Source organism: Talpa europaea, assembly GCF_964194135.1.
Source record: "Talpa europaea genome assembly, chromosome: 3".
Taxonomy (NCBI): domain Eukaryota; kingdom Metazoa; phylum Chordata; class Mammalia; order Eulipotyphla; family Talpidae; genus Talpa; species Talpa europaea.
Genome location: NC_140069.1, coordinates 75,834,903 through 75,854,782, shown reverse-complemented (window position 1 = coordinate 75,854,782; position 19,880 = coordinate 75,834,903). Strand labels below are relative to the sequence as shown.

General features: G+C 38.9%; 1 protein-coding gene across 3 annotated transcripts in view; it reads right to left on the bottom strand.

Annotated features, from left to right (window-relative positions):
• Positions 1-19,880, bottom strand: part of AMPH (amphiphysin) — a gene marked incomplete at both ends in the record, with an annotated part of 242,204 nt that overhangs the window by 43,345 nt on the left and 178,979 nt on the right. For all 3 annotated transcript variants that reach the window (XM_084229176.1, XM_084229177.1, XM_084229178.1), the window contains 5 exons: positions 459-575; positions 9,393-9,521; positions 11,570-11,708; positions 13,871-13,953; positions 14,527-14,602. In XM_084229176.1, coding sequence (XP_084085302.1) covers positions 459-575; positions 9,393-9,521; positions 11,570-11,708; positions 13,871-13,953; positions 14,527-14,602 — 544 coding nt within the window. The remainder of the gene's footprint in view (positions 1-458; positions 576-9,392; positions 9,522-11,569; positions 11,709-13,870; positions 13,954-14,526; positions 14,603-19,880) is intronic.

Genomic DNA, 19,880 nt, shown 5'->3' with positions numbered 1-19,880 from the left:
GGATGGGGACATCATCAAGATCAGAACTATCAAGGCTGAAAAAATGTGCCTGTTGGGGTATAATCTCATGATTATTTCAGAGATGCCTTAATTTGCAAAGTATGAAAAAGGAAAGTAGAGAAAACAATAAGAGTAAACCCAAAGCCAGCAGGAAGAGTTTTACTTTGGGAAGTCATAAAATGTATTTTCCAAACCTGGATATTTCTGAGTACTAACAGGCACAATGAATAATTACACTGAGATTTATGATTCCTGAGCAAACAGGAATGTGTGGTTATCCCAGCTCAACAAATAGAGAAATTCAATAGAATGGGAAGGTTTGGAAATATCTGTCACCCCAAATGAAAAGTATAGTTATTTGAAAGGGAGAGGTGTCACTAAAAGGCTGATGTTTCCTTACAGAACTTATTAATGTTTATGAAATGTCATCCCCCCAAATCAGAAACTCCACTTGATACCTGAGACATGGGTGAGTGGGTCACTCCAGCAGAACCCACAGGGGCAACCTCAGGTTTGAAAGGGTCAAAGTCCAGATCCAACAAAGTCTCCTCCTTCTTTGCCTCAGGGACTTCATTCTATTAAAACAAACAAAACAAAACATGCATTAGCTTGAATCTGACAGTGTTATGATACATCTCAGCTGTAATCCTCCAAAATCCTCTGACAGCCTTAAACCGTGTTTGACAATTTACCATTAGATGACTCCTCACTTTCCTCAAGAGTCACTAGCTAAATGCAATGAGAGGAAATAACTAACTCTGGCCAAGTATAACCTAAGACACCTGGGAACATGGCCCAGGACCCAGTTCCTGTCCAGCTCCAAATCTAGTTAACAAAAAGAATTTTAAAGACATGGCTTATTATGCCACCAAGATCCAAAGAATCTCATTCTATGCTAGCTCAGAAATCTCAAAAAGAATTGGGTCAAGATATAGACCTGTCACGATAACCCATGGCTGTGATGTTCCTCTGGGAAACTAAATTTTTAGTTTCCGTGTGTGTAAATTTTTAGTTACTCTGTGTTAACCACATTGCAGTAACCCCAACCACTCAGAGGCACCCTATCCCTTGATTTACCATGTGATCCAAAATATTGGTTTTCTCAACTATGTATCTGAGGGAGGAAGAGTGAAAGGGAGAGGAAGGGGGGAGCAAAGAACCAAGTACTCCAGTATTTGCTCTACAAGGAGCTCCAGCTCAGTAACATTCTTGAATGAGAAAGTCAAATTAAACATGGGATGAAAGTTGGGCCTCCCTGATGGCACAAGGAGTTAAGTCTCAGCACTATCAAACTATTGCCAGCCACTGCAGCACGAGTTCAATCCCCAGCCAGGGAGCTAACCCACATAATGCAGCAGACCTCTCCTGTCTTGCCCGTTGCTCCCCTCAGCAGTGTATTTTAGTCAATCCGCCTGTTCTGTTCCCCACTCTGTCTCTGGTGAATCTATCCACGCCCCCAACACCTGTGGCCTACACCCCAGTTCTTGTATACATAAATAAAAAGGAAGAAGGAAGGAAGGAAGGAAGGAAGGAAAGAAGGAAGGAAGGAAGGAAGGAAGGGAGGGAGGGAGGGAGGGAGGGAGGGAGGGAGGGAGGGAGGGAGGGAGGGGAGGGAGGGGAGGGAGGGGAGGGAGGGAGGGAGGGAGGGAGGGAGGGAGGGAGGGAGGGAGGAAGGAAGGAAGGAAGGAAGGAAGGAAGGAAGGAAGGAAGGAAGGAAGGAAGGAAGGAAGGAAGGAAGGAAGGGCTTTTATGATAATAATGAAAAACTTACAACACTAAAATTAATATTTCTTCATTTACTGTGGTATCATGATATAGGAAAACAATATAGGTTTTTGAAATTGGCTTAACCCAGGCTCAAGTGAAACAAGAGGGTGGAACTGAAAAAAAGTCTCTATAAACTGTACCACAGTGAAAAGAACTAGGGTCTAATTATGTTTTCACATAATTAGAGTTACATGTTTGGTGTTTGGCATAGGCTTTGATATTGAATATCTGCTGTCTACAAATTGAAGGGTCACAAAAATAAAGTATCACATAATAAGAATAGAGATGTTTAGAGAAAGATTATAAGGTGCAGGAATTATTTTAGTCAATGTTTGCCAAAGACATAAAACATTAAAACTTACAAGTATATAAAAAGCTTGTGAGCATAAGAGATAATAGATTTATTATATCAATACTCAGGTAGAAGGAAAACTTCATGTAAAGCTATTGGTCTTCAGTTTTCTATTTTACACTGTAATTACTCCTCATTCATACTTTTAAAATTTCATCAGGATCATAATCTTTTAAGATCACTCTGTCTTGAATAATTACAATCACAAAATTGATTCCCTTGTTCTCTTTTTAAAATCTTTGTGAGTTGTGTTTTTCACCAACTTATGTCGGAACAAATTATATTTTGAAATTTTGCAAACACATTATGCTTAGAATGTGTGAAGGCACAGTTCTAGGACTTTGTCTTATGAACCTTAATTCACATAAGTGCCCGTAACTGCAATCCAACAAGGATAACTCTATTGTTGCCTTTAAAGCAATTTGCTAAATTCCTCAAACAGCATTTTATCTGCACTGCATAATCACTACAAAAATTCAAGAGGCAGATGGCTTCATGTCCCTATTTGGAAATGAGGGGGCATGGGCTGAACTGGGTTATCTATCACTCTGGGTCTCCCAGATGCCGCACAGCTAAGGCAGGATCATAGTCAGATACCTCTAGCTCCAGTGTTTCCAGGCCACTGCTGAGAGATGGTGCTACATCTCTCAAACAGGGACTCTGAGACTTCAGAGGAATTTCTCACATTATGCAGGTTTTCCATAAAAGTTTAGCTGAACAAATGAACAAATATGTTCAGTAGTCTCTTATGAGTCTAATGGATCCCTTTAAAGGAGCTCACTCAAATGGGAATTTAGAGCTCAAAGATGAAAAGTGGGACTAGATTATAGTGAGTTGTGGTTAGATTTTGAGATAAATCTGAGTTTGTACCCCAATTCTGCCATTTGCCAGTTGTTTACATCTGGGCAATGAATTTTGCTTCTTCAAGCCTTCAATTTCTTCACACATAAAAAAAGAGTAATAAAACCTAGGAAAATTTCTATGACTAGTGAAGACAATAAATGCACTGTAAATAACACATATGAGTTGCACAAAATTGAAGTGGAAGCTAATGTTGTTATTAACTATCATCAGTAGTGATGTGTATCTATGGCTCTCTTACAGCTGCATAAAATTACTGTCATCAAATATCTATTGTATCCACCTGACTATCTTAAAAAATGTGAGGGTGGCTTCATCACTCAGCTTCTATTGGGTTTTGCTCCCTTAATCTTGAGAGTGATAATTTAAGGTACTGCTATCAAAGAATAATTTGATAAGAGTTACAAAAAGAGCAAAGGGAAGGTTGCAAGGTAATAGAATTCCTAGATAAAAGGTTGGGGAAGTGTTCATAACTCTGACCTTACATGGTGAAACGTAGGGATATATATTTTCCCTTAAGACACAACTCTCCCCCACCAAAAAAAAAAAAAAAAAAAAAACTTTTTCCATTCCTTGTGACTGCATCACCACTAAAGTTTGCTATTTATGTGGTCCCAACATTCTTAATCCTTTTGTGACCCTGATCTTCAGTACTATTTTCTATCAAAAGTCTGAAAGAAGTAACCAGGAATATGCTTCTAAGAAAGGATTCTGGTTTTGGAAACCACAATAGGGGAAAATATCCCATGGGAAAATATTACCAATCATAATATTTTTTTGTTCTAAATTTTACTATGTGTATTCTGCTAGAATTTCTAAGTTTTCATCAAGGGACTGTTCTCCTAGTATAGTTACATGATTTAGGTATCATCTTTAAGCCTGGCCTCACCATGACCTCACGATAGATGGAGTTTACTCTCTTATCCTTTGACTTGGGGTTGATTATTTGCAGTGTTTAGTCAATAAATTCTGGTGAACATAATGAAACGTGCTCACAGGTTTGATTTGCCTATTTTTCTTTTTTATTTCTCTATGAAAAGCAAAAACTTTGGGTAGCCACTGGACCAAGGAGGGTAAGAGTTACCTGGAGCACAGGTAACTAAATTATGGATACATCATAACTAAACTGGTTTTTCAAATAACTATGTTTTCATAATAATTATGCTGAATAAAAGAAGATAAACCAAAAGAGTACCTACTATATGATTCTAGTCAGAAAAATTCTAGCAAATGCAAACTAATGTGTGATGACAGAAGATTAGTGTTTTTCTAGAGAAGGGGTATTATGTGGGGAAGAACAGGATTAAAAAGCAAAGCAATTTTGGGGGAGGTAGAAGATACAGTCTTTATTTTGATTCTACCCAAAACTTATCAAAATGTGTACTTGAAATATATGCACTATATCAATCATACATCAATAAAGCTGGCTGACAAAATAACTGAAAATATCCTAATAATAGGAGACTGGTAAAACCTGTTGCGGCACATCCTTATAATAGTCTTTCACTATTCAATACTATTTAAAATGACATCTATATTAAATTGAAACAGAGATGTCCAATATGCTTATATTTAAAAAAAAAGTTATAGTGCCTCCCCGGTGGCGCAGCGGTTGAGCGCTGGGTTGCGAAGCTGCCTGCAGCCTCTGCAGCCGGTTCGATCCCCGGCTGCTCCCCGGCCACCAGAGGAGGATCCCACATGGTGAGCAGACCTCTCCTGCCGCCCGCTGCTCCCCTCAGCAGTGTACTTCGGTCCTTCTGCCTGCTCTGCTCCCCGCTCTGGCTCTGGTGAATTCTCTCACCATCCCGCGCTTCTGACTGTACCCAGTGCATGTATAAACCAAACAAACAAACAAATAATAAATAAATAAGACATGCCTCTAGAAAATTTAAAAAAATAATAAATAAATAAATAAAAGTTATAAAACTGATAAAAATAGTTAAATTTATAAATACATTTCAAACATTAAAGAAAAAATATGTGGCATTATATAAATTTTCTAAGAGAGTTTTGCTGGGAAATAGTTACAGTTTTCAGTTTTTGTTTCTCTTTAATGTAACCTTTTGTGTATTCTTTTTATAAGCCTATCAGGTAAAAGATATTTCAATTCACAGCTTAAGTTACAACATATTCAGAAGTAAAACATGTAGTCCCAAATCACTCGCCAGAAAGGATGAATTGGCCTTTTGTCAGGTCCATTTTTGTAAACACAGAACCAGAAAAACAGGAGAAACCTTTGGGTGGTGATGATCAGACATCTGAAAGGCAATTTCCCAGAGACGACTGTATGATGTATTTAAGGTCTGGGCCATTAGAGGGCTCTGTAGGCCTGTTTCCAATCCCAGGATACACTCGAGAGAAAATTTTTGTAAGGAGGCTTGATGTAGGAGACACCACCCAAATTCATCAGAGAGGAGGACTATTCTAGTCATCATATCTTGAGCTTCTGGTTGGGTGGGCTTAATTAATACAAATGCTTTCTTCCCTCATTAAGCATACAATAAAAACAGTGAATTGGAGATATAAACCCGTTAGTGTAAAATAACTAAATATTTAAAATTAAAATAAAATTTAAATGAACCACACTGTATTATAGTAGATGTATCAGGGAGAAAATCTTTTCAGATACATATTAGCCTTCCTGTTTTTAATATTCTGCTTCCTTGCAGCATTTCATCTTTTCTTGGACATTCTATTTATTCTTTTTTATCATTTGCACACGTTCAAAAACATTATCCAAATGAGACAGTCCATTTACTTAGAGTATGTAGTTTGACGTAAAATCTGATCAACACATCTAATATCAAAAGCACACATGTGTACATGTGCAACAGCTCTAAATATGGAAGATTTTAAGTCAAACTATTTTTGAATGAGGCAGTTGTAAGTGGAGTCATAATATATGCTTGACAGAACTGGATCATTTCCTGGAAGACAGATGTTACCCTGTGGTACTTTGTTCATGGGCACTGATTTTACCAGGTGGAAATACTGGCATTAAACAGAGTTTCACACAGTGTGATCCCAGATCATTATCACCACTTGGGAGCTTATTGGAAATGCAGATTCTTGACCCCCATCCCAGATCTACTATACCAGAAAGTACCCACTGGATCTCAAAAGGCTGAAGTAACACAAAACGGCTCCATCCTGCTAGTCTACAGAGAAATAAGGAACTGAGGAACTTGTCAAGACACTTCAGGAAAAGGCAATATCCATATGTTTTTAAATTAAGTGAGATTTTAACACTCAATAACCAAGATTTTAACACTCAATAACCAAATAGGCTGAAACCCAATCCTTGCTTCTCTTCCCCTCTCCCCCCTCTCTCGACATCATGGCATGAGACTAATGGCCACTAAAGCAACAGTCAGGCTTCCAGTCATACTTTGGTCTACCTGCTATACCAGGATTGCTTCTCAGATTAAAAAATGATAAAAACTCCCATCTGTCCATTTTCAGATTAAGAGAAAATAATACAAGAGAAGCTGCATCCCCAAAGTGCACCCAAACAATGCCTCTGGGGGTTTAGTTCTTACAAAGTCATCTGGGAGACAAATGTGCATAATGCACAGTCAGTTACACAAGGCAGGTGGAGAGGGTCCCCTCTGTCCCAACATGCATAAAGACTAGCTTAGCATCATGCATAAAGACTAGCTTAGCTGACAAGTGGCACCATCAGGTAATTCTGTCACTGTGGTGCTGCAGCTAGTGAAGTTTCCATTTAGAAGGATATCTCCTCTCCCTTCCCACCAACTCTTGACATTTCCAGCTCTCTCACTCCACAACATCAGCAAAAGTTAATGCTCTCTGAAGAACTTAGGAACCTCTCCTGGTCTTTGCAATTTTAAAAAGTGTTTTGATTCTTTCCTCCCCTACCATGATTCTTTTCCTATGAGCCAGCAACAGTAAGTAAAAAAAAATATTTTAAAAGGACAAAAACACAATTGAACCCCATTTTTATTCAGAACTAGTCTATATGTCATGTGTTGTCTATTTCACCTACCTCAACTGCTAAATGGAGATATCACTGGCTAACTATGCAAGGGAACCACATTCTCTAATTGTGATGGAATTGAGAGGACTTTCTTATATGGTGCAGGTAAAAGCAACTTGAGTAAAGGTATTATCATTCTAAAACACTCAATTTGAAATAATGTAGCAAAAGAAAAAAGAAAAGAGAAAGAATGAAATTGAGTTGTGGGCAAATATAAAGGGACAGCACATCTTGGAAATGAAAATGTTCAAGTTTGGTGCCAAGGCAGCTGGCAGATGCCTAGGTAAGATCATTTGGCTTTAAGATTACTCCTGGAGGCATTTGTGTATCCACAGACATAATTTGCTTCATGCACTGATAGCATGCAATTCCCCATCCTCAAAGGAGCTACGAAATCACATTTCAAGCCCTACTTAGCTTACCAAATCCAGCATCTCATGCAACAGAAAAACAACAGCTAAAAGCATTGCACCTATTGATAAATGACCTCAAAAGGGATGACAAGTTCTGATTTGTGACTGGATTGCTCCTGAAGTTTTATTTCTGAGCTCCCTGTTATTAGAACATGGTTTCTGTTTTTATGAACAAGATGAGACTATAAGCTGGATGACATGCATAATGTTATTGATGTGCTCAGTAATTACAGTATTGCATTCACACCTCTTACAAAATATAAATATTATTTCTGACACCAAGAACACTAGGAGGTAATGAAATTGAAATGACTTCTCTGGGGACTGCCACTGTTAAAACAGAGAAATGGCTTTGATGATGTAAGGAGCGTCTCTGAAAGCCAAGACTATTCATGAGGTAATGGAAGAACCGGTAGCTAGTGAGACAGGTCCTCACCCCGCCCCCCCCCTCAGGTAGCTGTAGGTGGAGCACATGCACCTGGATGCCTTTGAAAGCACAGACATTTGCCTTTGTCAAATCACACGAACAGATGTAATGTTGTTCCATGCAACCATCCAGGCTGGGCAGGTTCACTGTCAACTCAGGCAGATGGATAAAGAGAAACTTGGAGACCTGAATGGATCTGATAAGCTTTTAATGCTGAGCAGGGGACCATGTACAGGTAGACTAGCAAGCATGGAGGCAGGGGGCAGGGGCCTAGGAGGCCAGCAGCAACTGAGCCCCCCAACCCCCATGATCTCCTCACTTCCTCCCTAGTTTCTCTCTGGTGTTCTTTCTCCATCTCCCTCTTGCAGGATCTCAGTCTCATAGATATATTTGCCCCATGCTTGTTGGATTCTTGTCCCAGGTGTCCACAATTGGGTGTGCCCCATGCTCACCAACTTATTATGATGTGTGGGCAATGAAAGCAAGGCCACAGGTGCTGGCTAGCCTTAGTGGCCGGAAGGTGGAAAAAAGCCTGATTAACTCCACTTTCTCTACACCTTGCTAAAGGGCAAAAAACTTAAAAATATTCACCTCTTTAATTGCCTTTTCCTATCATCTACTAATAAAAAAATGAACATGAAAGAAATATAGAAATTGCAAGCATGATTTATATATATTTATATTCACCAAAGTGTAGGTGAAAAAACAGAAAAATGTGTGCCTCCAAAAAGAGGCTGAAATATCCATCTGATAGATACTCTATTTAAACCTTTTTTTGAAAAGAAAACTATGACATGAAAAATTTCTCAATAAAATTAAGTAGAGAAGGCAGGAGTAGATCTCTGTGATGCAAAATTGATATACAACACTGTAGGGTAAATGAATTAATCAGGTTCTTTACTACACTAGCCTCTGTGGCAATCACCTGCAGCCTTGATCATTTTGATGCAGAAGGTGCTTAGGAGCGTGGGTACAGGTTAAGCGTGCCTGATTGTGGACACCTGGAGCATGGGTGTGTGTGCACATGTGAGAGTGCACACCTGAGTTTAGAGGCAGGGATAAAAGCAGCAGCAGCAGCAGCAGCAGCAGCAGCAGATAAAAGAGGATAAGTAGTCTAACTACAGAAGAGGCAAGACCACGAGATACTCAAAGAGAGAATACCAGAAATAGGCCAGAGAAACTGTAGAGATTTTCAAGGAGCCCCTGCCTGCCCACCCTGTGCCTGGGTGCCCCACTACAAACACTTTAAAAAACACTATAAGAAAAAAAAATGCAAAGTTCATTAGTGGCTATGTCGAGTGCTAAGATTTAAGTGATAATTAAAATCCTCCATTTGAACTCTTCAATGTTCCGTAAGTATGCACTACTCAATAATAAATGCAAACATTTTCAAATACTGGACATCTCCCACTTGAGAATGTTTTATATATAATAGCAACCAATTAATCCAAACCTGAGAGACAAATGCAATTATAGTGTTGGCTTTAAAATCTTTCACTTTCATTAGAACTTACCCCTGAGACTCCCTATGCCACAACACCTGGATGATGCGCCACCTCTGTACCAGTCACTCACCTGAGAAGGTGTTGTCACACTGATTTCTGGAACAAAGTTGTCCTCAAAGAAATTGATGATGTTCTCCTGCTTTAGTTCCTTTGTTGGGGTGACCTTAGGCAGAGGCGGAACAGGCGGCCCTTTCCTCGTCTGTGAAGCATTTAACACAAACAGTATTTAATTCAGTGAAACACAACACATGAGATATGCAGAAGCGTCACATGAACAGAGCTAGGTGGACAGAATGATCACAACTGAAATTCAATCTCCATATGGAAATTTAGTAAATCTTCACTTAATGTTGTCAATAGGTGTAGGGTAAGTGATTATCAGGCTTTTCTGCCCTCCCGCCACTGGCATTGATGATGGATCCCTGCGGTCCTACATGCATGCCTGATGGCGGGCACCTGGAGGAGGGTGTGGACATGCATAGGTGGGCACACCTGGGCAGAGACAGGGCTTATAAGGGTAGTGTCACAAAGATGGAACCAGCAGAAAAGAGCAACAGAACAAGAGAGCAGAGCGAGAATGACAAGAAGAGAAAGAGTAAAGAATGAGAGAAGATAATGCCAGAGAGCCCAGAAAGAGTGAAGACTCACCAGGGGCCAGAAGGCCTGCCTGCCTCCTGGCCCCCAGGCCCCCTGCCGGGTTTACCTGGGTGCTGCACTACATGTAAAAGCTCAATAAAATCTTGAAAAGCCACCAAGGGCTCCAGGACTCTCCTTTACCCATCTGCTTGGATCATAGAGAGCCTACTCTATGCCTTGCTGGCACTACACTAGGTTTTGGACACTGGAAATTTAAGGGAAATGACTCATGCCAAATTTTTCAGCATCAGCTTTTTCCTCATCTGTGTAGTAATGAGACAAAGTTGAAGAAAACATGCGAGAACCTGCCCTATGTTCTTGAGGTAAAGAATCTCTTCCAGGGGCCTCCCCTGGTGGCGCAGCGGTTGAACGCTGGGCGGTGAAGTGGCCCGCAGCCTCTGCAGCACCGGTTCGATCCCTGGCTACAGGCGAGGGTCCCACATGGTGCGCACACCTCTCCTGCCACCCACTGCGCCCCTCAGCAGTGTATTTTTTTTTTTTTAAGTTTTGTTTTTTTTTTTAAAGATTTATTTATTTATACAAGCACTGGGTACAGTCAGAAGCGAGGGAGGGTGAGAGAATTCACCAGAGCCAGAGCAGGGAGCAGATCAGGCAGAAGGACCGAAGTACACTCCTCAGCAGTGTATTTTGTCAGTCTGCCTGTTCTGTTCCCTGCTCTGGCTCTGGTGAATTCTCTCACCCTCCCCCGCTTATGACTGTACCCAGTGCTTGTATAAACAAACAAATAAATAAATAAATCTTTAAAAAAAATAAAAGAATGTCTTCCAGGAATTCTCTGAGTGCTGAGGTGCAAGGGTCAAGTGAGAAAAACTGAACAGTAGGAGACTTCATGCACCTTAACACAGGGCCTCCAGCCAGGTGCCTACCCTTTGAAGTCGTTAAGCTAAGGTGATACTTTCTCTGAAGTAAACTGAAAATGATTTCTCACTTCAGCAATAAATTCAAGTTTTAAAATTAAAATCAAGCAGCTTTATGCTGAAATCAGTTATCATACATTTCACTTTCCTCTCAGGTATTTTGCTGATCTCTTGCAACTACCTTCTTTCTACTTTCCTTAGCTTCAATCCATACACATGGACACATGAACTGGACTGGAGACTGCAAGTTTTCCTATAGGAATTTCACCAACTTTCAGCCCAATTTCACCTACTTCCTTTACCCTTTTTTTCAATTATTTGTTCCATACACTTTCGCTGAATTGTGCCTCATGCAATACACTACGTGTAATATTAAAGAATCTAAAATGACACAAATCTAACATTTTCTTGGTCCTACTTGTGCAGTGTAATCTAACATGCTAGACACTGGAGGTTTCTTGAAGATTGTAGGATCTTCAAGAGGAGAACATGATCACCTGAGGGAGCTGAGATTGTGGTAAAGTCTGGACACACTCGAGCATAGAGTATGGGTGTGAATACAAACATCCAAATAAGAAAAACAAGTTGATTCCTTAGTGACCAACACAATACCTGAAGACTCACATCAGAAAGTCTCCCATCTGGAAACTCCAGCAGCAGAGGATTACCCCAGATGGAGTCATCTCACCACAAGTTCTTCTGGTCCTCCCCAATGTATTCGATTTCTTCCTACCTGTGAGGGTGACCTAGGCCGCACTGGTGCGGGGGATGCAGGTGCCAGCGTATGGTTGGGACTAGCTGTCGGGCTTGGGATGGGTGACGCTTCCTCGGGTGGTGATGGTGTCTTTGCCATGCGGAGGGGACCTGAATCACTAGAGGAACAGACAGCAAGCAAGCATCCTTCTAAGGAACACCAGAGAATTCCTGAGCATCACAGGTACTTCTTGTGATCTATTCCTACTTCTGCTTAATTCTGATCACTATTAACAGTTTTGTGGTAATTGGTATCATATATTGCCCACTGGGTGCCAGGCCATATTCATCTATTATCTCCAATCAATGCAATACCCATGCATTATTTTTCTCATTAAACAGATAAGTGGGGTACAGAGATGTTAGTAACTCTGAATTAGGGCCTATTAATGCAAAACTGCTCTTTTTACTGTACCAAAGAGAATTACAAGAACTTTCAAATATAAGTCATAATCTGTAGAAAAACCTACACTGAAAATTATAAATTTGATATTAAGAGGTGTCGCTAGAGAGTGTTAAGATTCTGTAGGAGGGCTTTCTGATCAGGTTTAGAAATCGGCTCATTGTTTCTCTTTCTATATCTTATATAACAATGACTCAATTTAGACACCTTGAAATGTGTAAATTATGTGATAGACAAGATTCAGTATTTACTGAGAACCCATGTTCCTGGCTCCAGACCAGATGTTTGTGAACAGCTCAAGTGCAATGACTGAGAGGGGACTCAAGACACAGCCTGCTTGCTAAGAATTTCTAGTCTACAGATTAAGGGTCTGCACCCCAAAATAAATGAACACATGCACAAAAGCATGGTCTACATATTCAAGAGTGGATAAAATGGGACCTTAAGAGAGAATGTGCCATCAAATCATGGCCTTTGTCAAGTAGCACAGTCTCAATCTATGCTCAACAGAGAATCCACTGGACTCACTCACTACCTCATTCTGAAGAGGATCACTGAGAGAAAGGAAAGGAACATTGGTTAAGTCACCATGGCTCCACTTTCTTTCTATTTAATCTGATTCTGAAACACTGAATTTTCAGGTGTATTTATATCCCTTCCATCTCTCTATAAGGAAGCAAGTCTGAATGTTTTCATGCACTTACTTTCTAAAATACCCAAATGTCTTTTTGACATTCTTGTTATAATTCATTCTTTCTTCCTACTCCCATATTGATATGACTATGGAAACCATATCTCCACACCTTTCATGTTTTCCTTTAGGTCTCTTTTAGGACACAGAATATATATTAAATGCTCACATAGTCTGGCAGTCATAGCAGAGGCTACAGGAACACCCAATCCAAAAACCAACAAGTAAGAAAATTAGCTATCTCCAGAGGGATCCAAACACTAATGCATGCAGATGGTGCTGTATGTGTGTAAGTATGTTTTATAAATGTGTGCACATGAGTGTATGCACTGATTGATGTTAAAATCACAATTAGAGAATTGTCAGGCCTGCACCTTGCCATAGAAGTCAGTTAGTTCAATATCACCTTTTTTTTTTCCTATTGATTTAAGAAAATGAGATCTTCAACCACAGAGGTTATTGTATTTAAACAATGAAAAGCAAGTTAATTATAGTCATAAAACTGAAAGCTGTGTCTTCAGACTTCTAGCCAAAGTATCAATAGCCTGTATTTCTTGAGTACATACACCTGAGAAGGATGGATTAAAAGAGATTGCAAAGTCACAGGAGAAAGCTGGTAGGAAGCTAATATACACCTATTTTTCTGCAGATCACTGGGGCTTGACATATTTTATTGGTATGCTCAAAATAACAATGTGAAATTAAAGCAAAACTATGCAGTGTTTGCAAGGTCAAGTTAAGAGAAAAGAGAGTGGGAAGGTCTCACCTACTTTCTCTTTCCTTTCCCCAAGTGGCTTCTTAAAGATGTCAGCACCAATGATCAGGAGTATCTGGACTAACTGTTTTGGACCATGGGAATTCTTTTCTTTTCCAAAGAAAGTAACACGTATATGACTAGAAATTATAAATTTTAACTTTATATCATTGCTGTTAGCTCTCATGGGAAACACAGAGAGGATGACCATCAATTCTACAGTGAAATACCCCTGGTGTATATATCTGAAGACTAAAGGTAAATGTTTTAAGTACAGAAATGAGGCTGGTATTCGCCTCGGGGTGGAAAGGCTCCTTCCAGATTCTTACAGTATTAGCAAAATAATATAGGCTGGTATAGACTGCAGACATTTCAACAAGCATTGCATTAAAGCTACACAGACATTGGCTTGGTTCTGATGGGCGTGGCCTACCTGGGAGCTCCTTGAATGGTGAAGGCCTTGTCAGCATGCTGGTCACCCAGTTTTGTCATCACTTCAAACAGCTTGTGGCAAAGCTAAGGGAACAGAGGTCATTTATCTATTAGCTACAAGTCTTCTTGTGCCAATTCAGGCACAAAGAAAGGAGTTGTTTATTAGAAAAATAAAAATCTTTCAAGAGTATAGATGGTCTCAGGGTAATTAAATTCTATATATGGTCCAATTTGAAATTCACATCAAAAATGAAAGGTCATAAACACAAACTATAAAAAATGATTTTTATTAACCAGAGTACAATGCAGAAAACAAAACTCATCATTGCTTACATGGACTCCCAGGATATAATAAAGTTATACAACCACCCTAGTGAAGCAAGAAAATGTTACTGGACAATGATACTGTTGAATACTTGAAGAATGATTTTTTTTCCTCAGCTTAAAGTATGAAACTCTAAGAGAAAAAAAAAAAAAAGACAAACAAAACAGACACAAACTAAAATGTTTAGAAAATACAGAGAACTATGGGGTCGCTATAAACAACTTTGTAAGAAAGTGAATTCTTTGCATAATGGCTATGCCATTTCATTTACTTCCAAAATAAATGTTTATTTACTTTACGATCCATAAGTCAAAATAATAATTATTACTCACCACTGCAATTTCCTTATGAAATTTGGCCTCAAGGCTAGAGACATTTTTGAAAGTATTGACATAAAATCCAACTCGTCTACCAAGTTCAGATACAAAGAGGAAAGAGAGAGAAAATCAGTTAGCAAAACTGAGCTTGTAACGGCAATGAAATGTATTAAAAAGAGGTTTTCTTTACAATACTTTTGAATAACATTAAATTAAATATTTAACCTAAAACATGTCCAACTTTTCTTTATCTGTTAATGAACAAAAAAATATTTTTTGGCATATAGAGTACAACCTCCCCTAGAATATAGTTCCCTAAGACAGTGGAATATCTGGGGTGTGTTTCTTATACAGTAGATCTGAGGTAGGACTTCAGAATTTGTTCTCCTAACAAGTTTTAGGGGAATGCTACTGGTTCAGAATTAACACTTTTGGAACCACTGCCCTAATGACTAGTTTTATTTATTTTTTAAAAAGATTTATTTATTTATACAAGAACTGGAGTACAGGTCAGAGGTGCGAGAGGGTGAGAGAATTCACCAGAGACAGAGCAGAGAGCAGAACAAGCAGACCGACCAAAGACACTGCTGAGGGGAGCAGCGGGCAAGACAGGAGAGGTTTGCCACACCATGTGGGTTTCTCCCTGGCTGGCCGGGAATCGAACCCGTGACGCAGAGGCTGCAGACATTTTCACAGTGTGGCGCTCATCCCACTGCGCCACCGGGGCAGCCCAGGACTTGTTTTAGATATGTATTTTGTAAAGGTTTTAAGATAGAGAAGCTAATTGTTAAATTTTATAAAATGAGTTGTCTTAATATTGTTGTCATATATTTGGATTCTGAAATTTCTTTGACAGAGGTTAAAAAACAACTCCACTATAACTCTAGTTAGAGTGTGCTATCTGTCACTGGGCAAATGAAAATGCAAGTTTTTCAATCAAAATATCTCAGACATGTTATGAGGCAAATTCATGGGAGGCGGGTGTAGGAAGGAGGTTCTGTGACATGAGCAAAGACTCCTCAGTCTTCATTTTTAGGTCCCTAGTTGTAAGCACACCAATCAGACTTGGGTTCAGGCTAGTACTCCCAGTATAAACTCTGTGTCTCAAAATTGGGACTCTTTGGACTCTACAATTTGATCCTTCTCAATCCATCTGAGCAGATAACTTCTTCGATTGAAGTCATGTTATTGTTTAAATGACATTATGAAAAATAACCCCAAAGTCCTGGTTGGCTAATTAGTTTCAAGATCTTGATCAAGAGCAAGTAAGGATGCAGATACCAGAATCATCAGGTAGGCCCTATGAAGGAATAAGCAGGAGTTTATGATGCAATTGAGAAAAGTAATATACCTACACACACAGGCACTCAGATAATTTAAACAGTGAGATAAAAAGATAGAAAAAGGGCACTTCTTGTGGTTGAGCTGTTCCTTGTGGTAAGGTTCCTAAGACTCCAATAAGCAAAAGTGGATGAAAGTTCCATCATCATTAAAGACAAGAAACTAGCCATCTAAGCACTTTACACATACAGTCATTTAGCTCTCAAAACCACCCTCAAGGGAGTGATCATCATTTTATATGCAGGAAAACTAAGGTACAGAAAGATTAATTGTTGAAGGGTAAGCAATTAATAAGTGGAGAACCAATGTTTGCATCTAAAGAAAGAAAACACAAAAGAGCAGCAGGGGTATTTACCAAGAAATTCTGCCTAAGCATAAATATTATTTCAGTGCTACCAAAATCTATGTCTTCCCATGAGTTTGGGGGTATCAAATTTTAACAAAACGAAGGCTAGAAGTCCAATATAGAAATTCAAAAATGAAATAATATTGCGTAGTAAATTTAATTCAGCAGTAAGATTTATTTTAATTTGCTCTGTAATTTAAATTCCTACAATCTTTCCACTTAATTCTCTATACTTCTTCTTAATTCTCTATACTTAGAGTGATCATGTGTCCATGATTTCACATATTTTTCTTTTTTTAAAGATTAATTTATTTATGCATACAAGAACTGGGGTACAGGCCAGAGGTGTGGGGGGTGAAAGAGGATTCACCAGAGACAGAGTGGGGAACAGAAAAAAAGAAGACTGACGGAAAAACACTGCTAAGGGGAGCAGCAGGCAAGTCAGGAGAGGTCTGCTGTGCCATGTGGGTCTTCTCTCTGGCTGGGGATCAAACTGAGGCCGCAAAGGCTGCTGATAGCTTCATAGGTTGCGTTTTAACCCCTTGCGCCACCAGGGAGGCTCAGGTTTCATGTATTTTTCTTTTAACTGATTTAAAATTAGATACATAATTTTACTGTGTGTGTGTATGTGTGTGTGTAAAATCTGGCCAAAATATATTTGGGAAATAGTAACTACTTGGGAGGGTTGGCCAGAAGCCTGGTGAGGCATACTGCTGCACTATGACAGAGGACCCTAAGCATGTTGATTATTTGCAGGTAATGGTTATATGCAACCCCTGACCATGTTTGAGACAGGGGAAAGGGTTTGGACCTAAATTTGAAGAGGCTAAGTAAAGCAGCAGGTAGATGGGAGAGGAGAGTTTGAAGTTTCATTGACAATATTGTGCATCAGGAAATAGCTCATTTGATCATTTACAGAGTTTACCTGAGCCAATTTAAATAGCAATCCATGACCTCTTCTCTAGACCCCAATAAACTCAATTCCTCAATTCCTCATACGTAAAGGTATGAGGAACTCCTTATACTCATACCTTTCCTAATTCAATTATGCAACAAAGGAGTCCATTCAACTCTGGATGCATACCTAGTGGTAGGCTAAGTTGGCTCCAGGAACTAACATTCAGTTAGAGGAATATGGGCAGGCCCATCGATTTATGAACATACGTTCTATTCATACTGGTAAGAGAAAAAGGTAGATTTCAAAACAGCATGTGTATATTAAAGTTACTGCAAAAAGCCACACAGGATTAAATATCAAAAATGGGGCCTCCCCGGTGGCACAGTGGTTGAGCGCTGGGTTGCGAAGCTGCCCGCAGCCTCTGCAGCACTGGTTCGATCCCCGGCTTCTCCCTGGCCACCGGAGGAGGGTCCCCCATGGCACACAGACCTCTCCTGCCGCCTGCTGCCCCCCTCAGCAGTGTACTTCGGTCCTTCTGCCTGCTCTGCTCCCCGCTCTGGCTCTGGTGAATTCTCTCACCCTCCCGCGCTTCTGACTGTACCCAGTGCATGTATAAACAAACAAATAAACAAAAAACAAACAAATAAATAAATAAAAATACATGCCTCTTTAAAAAAAATTTAAAATATCAAAAATGAGTACATCATTTTATATATATATACATATAAAATTGTGTTGTATGTATGTATATATAATACTTAATGGTGAGAAACCCAAAGCTCTTCCATTAAGATCAAGAACAAGGAGGGCCTCCCTGGTGGCACAGGGGTTAAAGTCTCAGCACTATCAAGCTATCACCAGCTACTGTCACATGAATGTGATTCCCAGCCAAGGAGCTAACCCACATGGTGCAGCAGACCTCTTTTATTTTGCCTGCCGCTCCCCTCAGCAATATATTTCAGTAGATCCACCTGTTCTCCATTGTCGCTGGTGAATCTTCTCACCCCCTGAACCTCTGGCCCACACCCCAGTTTTCATATACATAAATAATAAAAATAAATCTTTAAAAAAAGATCAAAAACAAGGAAAGGGTGATCACTGTTACCCTTTCTATTTAGTATTAGAGATTTTATCTAGAGCAATCAAGTAACAATAAGATATAAAAGGAATCCAGATTGAAAAAAAAGTGAAACTAACAGTATTTACACGATATACTATAAACAGAAAACTCTAAAATCTTCACTGTAAAAAGATATAGAATAACACATAAAGAGATAGAAATGTATTCCATATTCATGCATGAAGAGAATCAAATATAGTCAAAACGATTATTCTACCAAAGCAACATAAAGATTTAATGCAACCCCCATTAAAATCCCAACTATATTCTTCAAGAAAATAGATAAAAAATAAAATTTATATGGTCCCATAAACGGCCCTGAGGAATGAAAACAATCCTGAGAAAAAAGAGGGGAAAAGGTCTCATGTTATCGGATTTTAAACTATACTGCAAATCAAGAGTAATTAAAACAATATGGTATTTGGATAAAAACAGGCACTTGGATTAATGGAACAGAATTGAAAGCCCAGAAATAAATTCATATATCAATACCTAATTTATAATAAAAAAATCTCTGACCATACAGTACCTTTAACAAATGGTACTAGGAATACTAGATGCCAATGCAAAAGAATGATGTTGGAATATCCCCTAACTCCATAAACAAAAGTAGACTCAAAATGGATTAAAGACTTAGACTTAAGACCCACAACAATAAAAAAAAAGAAGAAAACATCAGTGATACATTAAATGACATAAATGATAAAGATGATTTTGGAGACTAGACCCCTATAGCAATGGAAATGAAAACAAAACTAAGTAATTGGGTCTACCTGAAATTAAAAAGCTTATACATTGAGAAAATAAAAATACAAGTAGATTAATAAGACATGCTGTTGAATGTAAGAAAATACTCACACATTATATAACCAAAACAGGTTTAAAATCCAAGATATACAAAAAAAAAAATTCAATCTGACAACAAAAACATATTAATAAATGGGAGCAGATCTGACAATTCTCCTAACAGAATAATGAGAAAGGCCAATAGATACATGGAAAAACTTTCAATATTTTTAATAAGGGAGACTGAAGTCAAAGCAACAATGAAATATTTCATATCAGTGAATACTGCATATGTAAAAAAGACTCACATGATCAGCACTGGAGAGAATGTGGAGAAAACAGAAAATGTAATACATTGTTGGTGGAAATGTAAACTGGTATGACCATTTTGGAAAGCATTCTGGACCTACCTTAAAAAACTAAAAATGGATGTACACCATATGACTCAGCAGTCCCATTTTAGAGTTTCTATCTGAAGAACAGGAAAACATTAACTTAAAAAATTATATGTCCCAAAATGTTTACTGCAGCATTATTTATAATAGCGAAGATATGGAAATGGCTTAAGTGCCCAGAGAGAGGGCTGGATAAAGAAGGTGTGGTATGCAATGTGCTGTGGTGGAGGACTATGGGCACCTCTGTGGCAGATGTGATGTTGTAATACAGATGTGGTGTCCGAATATACCTGAGGGTGAGATCCTATATCCCTAAATCATTTACAATATTGTAAAACAAAATGTTACCTCAATTAAAAATAAAAAGATATGGCATAGCCACACAATGGAATACTATTCAACTATAAGGAAAAAACAAAATGTTATCATTTGTAGCAAAATAGAGGCGCTCAAGGGAATTAGTGCAGTAAAGCAAGTCAGAAA